General features: G+C 45.9%; 1 protein-coding gene across 4 annotated transcripts in view; it reads left to right on the top strand.

Moving 5' to 3' along the window:
• The first annotated feature begins 532 nt into the window (after positions 1-532).
• ADCY1 (adenylate cyclase 1) overlaps positions 533-10251 on the top strand; it is a 169488-nt gene continuing 159769 nt past the window's right edge. For all 4 annotated transcript variants that reach the window (XM_075418540.1, XM_075418541.1, XM_075418539.1 and 1 more), the window contains exon 1: positions 533-1771. In XM_075418540.1, the coding sequence (XP_075274655.1) occupies positions 1100-1771 (672 nt within the window). In that variant the 5' untranslated portion in view covers positions 533-1099. The remainder of the gene's footprint in view (positions 1772-10251) is intronic.

The raw sequence follows: 10251 nt of genomic DNA, 5'->3' as shown, positions 1-10251 counted from the left end.
GAATTAGGATCCCAAAATCGGACGCCGCAGTAACAGAAGAGAGTACCGCGTTGCGTTACGTGGCGGCAATGCAGTGGCACCGGTCTGTAGCAGCAGCGTGCTATACAGGCAGAACTGGAAGGTTTTTTTCCCAAAACAACACGCCTGAAGCTTCTGATGAGGCACCGAGGGCAGTTGTGTGTGGGATGATAACGGACTCCTGCCGCAGGAGCAGCCCTCCGCAGCCACTGCTCCCAGACAGGCAGAACCGCGCACACACAGGCGTTTTCCCGAGAATCCCCTCACTTTTTCCAGCTGCTTCAGAGTCTGGGAGGCAAAACCCAGTAAAATCAGGGTGTTTCCTCACGCAGATAAGGCTTGGTTTCTCAAAGGAAGCCGGACTCGCCTATATTTATGCGTATCTTTATGTACTGAAATATGTATGCCCACGTACTCGTCTGCCTCGACAGGATTCTTTGAGCACGCCCGTGCCTGCGCCTCGAGGCGGGCGGGGGCCGGGCCTGGGCTCCAAGGCGCGCAGGCGCCCCGGGCTCCCCAGCGCCCCTGAGGGGCCGCCGGGCGCGGGAAGCGGAGCGCACTGCCTTGCTCTGCGACACGCTTTCCCTCCTCTTCGCACTGTCCCCGGGCTGCGTGTCATCATTATTTTGTTTTGGCTCGTCGTTGTTTATTTTATTTTATTTTATTTTATTTTATTTTATTTTATTTTATTTTATTTTATTCCCCCCCGCATGTTGCCCGTTCGCCGCCCGCTCTCCGCCGCTGCTGCCGAGAGCGGCGCCTGAGGGGAGACCCGCCTGCTGGCGCTCCCCCCCTCGCCCGCCCGCTCCCAAGCCCCGGCGTGGTGTTCTGGTGCCGTCGGGAGATTCACACCCCCGGAGCACCGGGGGAGGGGGAGGAGGCGGGAGGAGGCAGAGCGGCGGCAGGCGGCGGGGCGAGCGCATTCAGAGGAGCGGGGCTCGCTCTCTCACCCCGGCTCCTCGGCGGCAGCGGAGGGGGGGCGTTCGCGGCCCCCCCCCCCCCCCCAGCCCTCTTCCATGAGCGGCGAGGTGGAGGGGCGGCAGCGGGGGACGCCAGGAGGAGCCTTCCTTCCCCGGGGTTTATGAATGGCACCGGCATGGAGGAAATACCGTTTCAGAAAGTCAAGACCAAGAGGAAGAAGTGCTGCCGCTGCTGCTGCTCCCCGCCGGCCGCCACCGCCGCGGCGGGAGCGGGAGCCGGGCCGGGGGACCCCCCTCCGCTGCTGCTGCTGGACGCCATCGCCTGCGAGGACGAGTTCGACTGCAAGGAGCTGGAGGCTCTCTTCCAGAGCTACAACCTGAAGCTGGAGCAGACGTCCACCCTGAAGGCGCTGGCTGTCCTCATCGTGCTGGCCGCCAGCCTGGCTCTGCTGGAGCTGCTCTCCGGCCCCAGCCTGACCATCTCCAAAGGCTCGCACCCGGTGCACTGCATCATCTTCCTCTCCCTCTTCATCGTCACCAACGTAAAGTACCTGCAGGTCACCCAGCTGCAGCAGATCGTCAAGCTCACCCTGCTCTTCAGCTTCACCTTCTCCTTTCTCTGCTGCCCCTTCTCGCTCGGCGCCTACGGCGCGGACCCCCCCAGCGCCCCGGAGCAGGGCATGTGGCAGCTGATGCTGGTCACCTTCGTCTCCTACGCGCTGCTGCCCGTCCGGACCCTGCTGGCCATCGTCTTCGGGCTGCTGGTGTCCGTCTCCCACCTCATCGTGACCGCCACCTCCGTCAGCGCCAAGCGGCAGCGGCTCTGGAGGACGGTGAGAGCGGGCCGGGGACGGGGGGGAGCGGGGCGGAGTGGGCCCCGGGGCGGCGGCGGTGCCCGGGGGCGGGGGGGGGGAGCGCCCGGGGCGTCCCCGGCTTCGGGTCCCGAAAGTTTGCGGGAGCCGGGGGTGGGGAGCGGGAGCGGTCTGGGACCCTGCGAGGCGGAAGCCCGGCGGGCGAGGCGTTCCTCCTGCCCCCGGCTCCCCCGGGGCGGCTGCCGCCCGCCCTCCGCAGGCATCACCCGCCGTGCCCATGGGCTCCCGTTTCCCCCCTGAATTAATCCGCCAAAACCTCCCTCGGCGTCTTTTCCTCCTCCTTCCTGACGCGCCCCGACGCGCCAGCGCGTAACAGAGATACGCGGGGCCAGTCCAGCGAGTGGGGTTACCCAGGCGAACAGGATTACTGGTGGCCGAGCTGGTGGACAGAATAAATTGTGTATTTCGAAGGGGAAGAGAGAGATAAGCCGAGCTTTATGATTTACCCAGATAATCTGGTGGTCTATTTTTAAATGCGCGATTTAGAGTTTCCGTGAGAGGGAGAGCTGGTGAAATGCAGGAGCACTGAGAGGAGCCTTGCTTAAAAGCATCCAAAAGGATGCTAAAAAAGCTAGAATACTTCTCTTGGAAGCGGGCTGAAGATAGCCCTTTTTACCGAAGTGTGGGAATCCAGGCTGTGCTGGCTGCCCTGACACAGAGGCAGGTTTTCCTTGGTGTGGCTCCTGCCGTTCTAGACAAACAACGTAAAGAAGCTGACAATAACATCTGCTCACTAAATGATCTATCCAAGGGCTTGAACGTGAAACATTTAAGAGGGGAAATCTGCTCGCTTGCTTTCTTCACACTGCTTTAACTCAGTTATTGGACAGGTGAGAAGCTGGCTTAAAAATAAGTAGAAATACTTGACTAGCGGCTGATGTAACAGACGTACGTTGTTTTCTTTCTTCAGAACCCTCTCCCTGCCACCAAGGAAATTTCAGTAATTTGTATGCAGCCCCCAGAGCAGTATGCTTTGCTGATAACAGGACGCAGAAACCAGCTCTGAGTCAAGCAAAAGCTGGTCTGTGAACTTGTGCCACACAGAAACGCACACTGATTTGTCGCATATTTGCAAGCAAAAAAGTCTTCTGATTTGAAGACTATCTGCGTGTATGGAAGGGACACTTCCCTTACACAGCAATTGTGTTTTCTTTTCCAAAGAACAATTTCACAGTGGTCAGAAATTTAAAGCCGTGTAAAGGCTGCAGCATCAGAATTTTATTTGCTTGGCCTGAGAGTAGCCTAGCCTGTTTTGTAAAGGCTGGAATGGATGCTGGCTTGCAGTCCAGATCTGCTTCCCAGCCACTGTATTTTACCGTGATGCTCCCGGTGCTTATAGGCACAACATGCAGTCAGCCCGTCGGGGGAGACGGGACTGCTCTGTGCAGAGCTGCAATAGCATGAATGGCTCTGTTCTTTATCCCAACCCCTAGCCCCAAGCATACAGGTGAATTTAAATCTTTGAATAGAAATCTGCTGCATCCAGAAATGCCGAAGCACCTGCACCAATGACTGAGGCCAGCGTTCTGTTAAAGAAGCCTTTGATTTTTGGGTGAGTCAGGCAGGGAACCAATTTTATTTTTGTTTAATCTGAACTTTAAGAGAGTGCAGATCTAGTAGCTTCCATTGAAGTGAAACTGGCAAGTTAAGTTGTCAGCAAGACAAGCACTTCAGGTTGTTTCAGGTTCAACCCATTAAAAAATGGGCATAGCCAGGTTAGGGGGGTTGTTCTGAAGAGGGCTTTTGGAGGCACATCTTTACGCCGTGCTGTCTGAGGAATCGCCATGCGCAAATCTTTGAATGCCGAGAGCCTCACTGACTTTAATAGTGCTGAATCAGACCCTGAGTGGGTCCTGTGGTGTGCTTAAAATTTGCATTTATATAAATGTACACACATTTCACCATATTAAAATCAATATATCAGCTCATTGTGTGAGAAGTTTGTTATCAGGTCTACACAGTAAAGCAGAACTAATTTGCAAGTGATAGTTTTCTGTCAGCTCAGTGTTGTCTGTGGATGGTCTGTGGAGATCACAGGCTCATTTCTTCTAGCTCTCTCCACCATTAGGAGTCATGTCATGTCACAACTGAAACGCAGGTATGTGTAAAAGCAAGAGGGAAGGAGGAAAAGCAAGTGCAGGGAGGCAAAGAGGCAGGCGAATGTAGCAGAACTTGAGCTTCATCTTTCCACTCAGTAGCTGTTTTGTCATCAAATGAAAGATTCCAATCTGCTAATCTGTCCTGTTCTTTTCTTAAGAGAAATGTAGTAATAGATAAAATATATATGTAAAAAAAGTAAGTGGAATATTAAAAATATGCAGAGTACTTGTGGGCAACCGTGACCTGATTTGGTATAAGTTCATGGCAAGAGGCGTACTGACTTCACAGCTGGTTTTGTATGTCTTACTTGACACTGTGATAAGGATGTAAATAGTGTATCTATCCAATAGTGTATTGGTCCTGTTAGTTGGATTCTTTCACTTCCTTTGGAGTCATGGAAGAAAATGTTCATTCCGTATAATGTGACAAGATATCCACAGGCGGCTGAACCTACAAATGACATTTTAACAGCTTGGACTCTACTCTTTTTTTTTTTTTTTTTTTTTTTTTGTTTTAATCTGCAGCTTCCAGATGTATGTTAGGTGCTTCAGAGCAGTTGCAGAAGTACAGAACCCTGCCCGAGGAGCTTAGTCTAATTTTTGTGGTGATGCAGTGAGTGGGTGTTAGAGACATTAAGGCCAGATGGGTTGAGGAAGGCAAAGGCTGCTCACAGAAATTACTCAGTGGTGGCATGTGCACAGTTTCATGACTTAAATAACTTTTTTGTCCCTCTATCTATTTTTGTCCCCTTGTATTTTTTTAAAAATGTATGCTTATTTCCAGAAAATTCAAAAGCAAGTCATACACCAACGAAGAGCCCTCACGCATCACAGAAATTTTTGTGAAAGAGCAAATCTTTTGTGAAAACCTAAGTTCCAACATGAGTAACAAAGAGCAGAAAAAAGAAAGATGCTATCATAAATTAGTGGATTTTTTTTTTCAGCACTGTGGTGCAATAAATGTTGTAGTATTTTTCTGACTGGATTTAAAGCTTTTTTTTTTGCATGTATTTATTTGTATGATTAGCACTTTCATTGATTCAGCAAGTACCAAAATTGTAGTGGGGAATGGATAAGACTATGAAAAGGATAACATGGAAGAAACTGGTAGCAGTTATTTAAAATAATTTATTTAGTGCTTACAATTTTATCTTAACTCTCTGTAGGTCAGTGTGATAGTAGTCTGAAGTATCACAAGGAATTATCATTATCATGCAAAGTTAATCTTATTTCTGCGAGTGTTTAAAATGTAATTAATGAACACCTCACTGACAGAACTGTCAGTCTCCACAACGATGTCTCTCACACAACGGGTAGAGTCTAGCAGTCTAGTAAAAAGATTTGCAAATCAGAGACAGCTCGGCTCTGTTGTCGTCACTGGTGCAAGCTCAGGTTTTCTCTGAGGGACTGTACTAGTTCATTCTCTGTGGCGCTTTTCAAATATTAGTATCAAGAAGATCTCTAGTATTGCAAACATATCTATGCACTAATAATCTGTTTGAATTCACTGTTTTCCTCTCTTTCCAAGGATTGGGACCACTCTTACTAGAGATTTTCAATATCTGCATGTAACTCTTAACTTTAGGTTGACATTTAGTCCATATTAAAAGATTGGTAAAATGCTTTCCCCCCCCTCCCCCAGTTAAACTGGGATTTTAATCTTCATTTGTGGCATGGAGATTGTCAGGTATTGACCACAGTCGTCTTACCTAGGGGCTGAAGTACAGGATTTTCTACGGAATGTCGAGCTTAGTGTCTTTTTCCACATAGAGATTAATATGCTTTTGGCTTCCCGAGTCTGCACGCTGCTGACACTGCTATTCTTCGTGGGTTTTCAAACCGTAGCAGCAGGCCGATGGTTCTGCGTGCTTTAGAAACAAGAAGCCTTTGGGAAACTGGCAAGAATCAGACAGGCTTGGAGAAATAGTAAATAACAAATAATTTATCAGATAAGTTTAGTTGGTTTTCTCCTGCTTAACAGCCTGGGGAGAATGCAGCTTCCCTCCAGTGAGCGTCACCATATTCACAATTTGATGTTTTTGGTAGCAGTTCCCTGCAATGTTTTGCCATATGACCATTGTATGAAGACCTGTGGCCAGTCTGTTACTGTCTGTATTGCAGCAATACCTGTGGGCCCCCACAACGGACCAGATGCCTGTTAACTAGTCCAGTGTGTGAATACATGCCAAAAGGACAGACTTTCTCTTTGGCTTCACCTCTTCCTCTCCTATTTTGTCCTTTTTATTTGGAAAAAGCTTCCCATGGAAATGTACATTGAATTTGCTAATGGTAAGCTGACTGACTTATTAAACATCTCTTATCATATCTTAGTCTTGTTATGCTCCAAGTCTTGTTTATGGACGAAGAGGAAATGTAGCTTATATAAATCTAGGAATTTTTTTTTTTTTTTGGTGCAATTGAAATCTTAACCAACTAATCAAAGAATCATTAACATGCTAGATCCCATTGTTACCAAAGAAAAAGAGGGCTTCTATGCAGAAAATGTTTTAATAATAATAAAGCAGCTAACATTGTTACACGCTCACTTAGTTTCTCCCGTCTTTCCTTGATGTTATGCTCACCTTTCCCTTGCTTCTCCAAGTCTTAAGGTTGGTGGCTTCATTCTGCCGGTGGTGCTGCCTGTGTTGGCAGCATCTGAAGCCCTTCACGGGAAGGAATGGGACGGTCATGTTAATGGTTTCTTCTTCTTTGCTCTAGGGTCCACTTGGGGACATTTTTATAGGTTTGCTAATGTGCATTTCTCATTCTTTATTGGTCTACAGCTCCATGTGGTGTCCGTATTTACTATATATGGTTCTTTTAGGTTTGTTAGACCTAAACCCAGTTTTGCCCATCTTCAGGTCTGCATTTCTTTAACTGACACCTGATGAGTCTTTTTTTATAGCTATGGGCGTATAGCTATGCCCCATGTTTTGTAATCTGATGTCTATACTCCTCTGCACCATCTCCTGTGTCTCCACTTCTCAGGGCCTCTGCTATGTTTCCGCAGGCTTATATTCCTGCATAGTGCATCATCGTGTTATAGTCATAAGACTGTTGTGCTAGTGTACAAAGATAAGCAAATAGAAAAAAATTGCTGTTAGGTCTAAATGGAGTAAAACAAAGTGCAAGGACGGGAAAAAAAATGTAGCCTGAGAAGCTAAACTTTTAGCCCAGAGCAAGCCTGACATGCCTTAGTCCAGAGGTCTCGCAAACGCAGTGTAAACCTTATAGCTTTCTATATGCAATGGCAATACAGTATTACATGGCTATATGGTTGCAGTCTTTGTTAGTATGTGTGTGGTTTAGACTGTCTCCGTGTGTCGTCTTATTGCTTCCATTTTAATGCTAACAAAGTGGGCCAAATGATGTGTTCATTTCCAAATGGCAATATTTTATTGTCTAGACCCTGGTTAATGGCAAAACATTGCACCTAATGTTAGTAATTAGGGACTGTATATAGTTTAAATACTTACTGTGTGGAAAAAAACAGTTTTCACATGTATATGTGCACCTCTGAGCTCTGGGGCTCCCAATTTGTCTTTAAAGATCTTTGAGGTTTCTACAGGATAAGTTATCGAGCGTTTCAGTTTCTTTCCCTTCTTTCCCTTCTGCACATGTAGTTTTGGATATATTCAGTGCTAAACTCATATGAGAAAATTTTGAGAATAGGGAGTAGTTGTCTCTAATGTGATCTGCCATTTCTTCCTCTGGATTGAAACATCTAAATTATTTTTCTCATCTTGTTTTCCCCAGTTATTATAGTGCAGTGCCATGCTGAACAGAACCAGTGTGATACAGCATCTAGCTAGTGCAGATTTCGATTTCTTTTTCATCCACTTCAGACATAGCCCTGAATGTCTGCATGTCTGTATTAGATGGCTCGTACTAACTAGAGCAGAAGTTTTCTTTCTAGCTTTTTCTTGTCTCGTTCTGTCAGTTTAGATGCATTGCATTCTTACATGCTAAATTCTGCTGTTGCCATTTTGCAAAACCTCAGCTAGCATAAAATAATGCTTTCTATCACAGCTAGTTGTTGTCTTGTACTTTCTTAGATTCAAAAAGCCATATACTCCTGACTTCCCTGAAGGAATAAAGCACTACAAAACATAATGAATTGCAAATGGCTTGTATGGGAGGAGGGAGGTACACCAGAACAGCATCGTTCCTTGTTGCTTGTAAGCTCTTCTTTGTGCCAATAAGGAGTAATTGTTAGGAAGTCTTTTGTGAGTGTGGCAAAGAGCTCGTTTCATGTTCTGATTGATTCATAACATGTTGTAAGAAAATTTCATCTAGGACTGAAAGTGTTCGTGGTTTACAACTTTTGAACGTTGCTGACAGGAGGAAGTCAGTATTAATTCCTGCAGCACCCTTGCTGTTGGGGAGGGGAAGAAACTGCAAGCGGAAGAGGATGGTTGAAGTTTTGGGGCTGAGCTCTGTCTTTGGCTTGCTGTGATGGATGGCTCTGAGAGACCATCAAAGAGTATAACGTAACCCATATGTTTTGTTTTAAAATTTCTGAAGTCTGTGATTTCCTATCTTACTTTCTTCCTCTGGGAAACCTCATGGAAGAAATTGGCTTTGCATCAAATTTTTAAGACATGTACCTGGAGGAATTTGAGGACTCAAAAGAGGTACTGCTCTGTCTACCTGTTCGTTCTGCATTTGGAATGACGAAAGACAGTAGCATTACCTTTCATTTACTCAAGTGTAATCTGGGCAAGGCACTTCCCTTCAATGCAGGATAGTATAATATAAATTTTATTTCATCGAAGTGTACAATATATAAAAAACAGGAATATTTATTCTGTATGGACGTTCCACATGAGCTGATTCCTGAAAGAAGTAAACTCACCAAGCACATTGCGTATACAGAAAAGCTGTTTTCTCCAGCAAGATTTGAAATAGTGAGAAAACCCCAGAAATGTGGATCTAGTGTGGCTCTAAGGCAGGCAGTAAAGTGAGACAAAGCTGTAAGAAAGATAGTTATTTCTTTAGTTGTGGTTCAGGAACTACAGAAGACCTTTGTCATCCAGAGATGCATGCTGTGAGAAATCATCTAAGTGGGGCTAATATGAAAAACGTTATAGAACAATATTCCACTATAACACCACCTTTCATACGTTTGTTCTGGGGCAAGGTGTTCTTTACTGGATTCAGTAACAAGTGGTTGTGCATCCTCCTGTATAATGTTATAGAAGTAAAAGTAATTAACGGTTCTTTACAGTGGTTAGCACATAAAATTAAGGGGTGCTTAGAGCCAGCCTGGCAGGTTTTCTTTTTGCATAGTGTGCTCATTCATACACTGCAATGGCAGAGAAATATTTTTCGATTTCCATAAATCTACTTACGATTTTCTCTTAGAAGGTGAAAGTAATTATCCACCCACACAAAATTAGGAAGTGAAATAACACTGATAAACAGAGTTGTAAAAGAGATTTACAGAAAATGTATCCTTAATTTGAAGTATCAGCAGCCTGAAAAGGAATACTGTGCTTGAGCAGAACTTGTGAGATTTGTCCATACGGAGTTGAGAATAGGCCTGTGCCTGCTAAGTAAAGAACATCTTTCTGTGCAGTCTGGGTTAATCTGTATAAAATACAGTGTGGCAAAATGAAGATTTGAGGTAAAGTGATCAGTGTTCATCCGAAGGTGAAAGATATAGGCCTGAGCTTCATTTCAATTTTAACCACCAAAAACCATCTCGCAGGGCTTTGGGGAGATTTACATGATGTCCCAAAAATTCTTCTTGCCAGTAATAATTTCATCCCAGAGTGAATTAACTAAAAGGGCACACCGTTTAATGTGAACAACGCAGGAAGTCCAGATCTGTTTGTTTGCCTCATGACGTGAAAGTAGTAATGGCAGGGGAAAGGAACCTCTCCTTGTGGGCAAACAGGCCTGTAAGGGAGAGAAGCTATATCGGGATCAAATGCCCACTGCTGCAGGTAGTCTCTGGTCACTGCTGTCATGGCTGTCAAAGATGGGGGTGCTACTCCTCACCAGGGATTCTGGGTTGCAGACTTTAGATTGCTGTGCTCTGGAAATTGAGGACGACCCCTCATGGATGTCCTGTGGGATTCGCTGTGGTGCTGGACTCTGCAGTCCTTGAGCTGATGTATCTGCTGATCCATGCTGGTTTAATGCACATCAGCTGTAGCGGGGCTGTGGGAGTTGAAAGAGCCTAGTTTTTATATCCATGATTGGATTAGCTGTGATGAGTGCTCTGTCTGTCATTCATCTATGCTTTGAAATACAAGGAATAATGGTGCCTCTCAAAACAGAGAAACAGACTGAGAGTTATCCCCATGTTCAATATGTGAGTTTCCTCTTCCCACCCCA

Source organism: Opisthocomus hoazin, chromosome 4 (genome assembly GCF_030867145.1).
Source record: "Opisthocomus hoazin isolate bOpiHoa1 chromosome 4, bOpiHoa1.hap1, whole genome shotgun sequence".
NCBI classification, from domain to species: Eukaryota; Metazoa; Chordata; class Aves; order Opisthocomiformes; family Opisthocomidae; genus Opisthocomus; species Opisthocomus hoazin.
The sequence above is the reverse complement of the archived record's forward strand: the minus strand, read 5'-3'. Positions and strand labels throughout refer to the sequence as shown.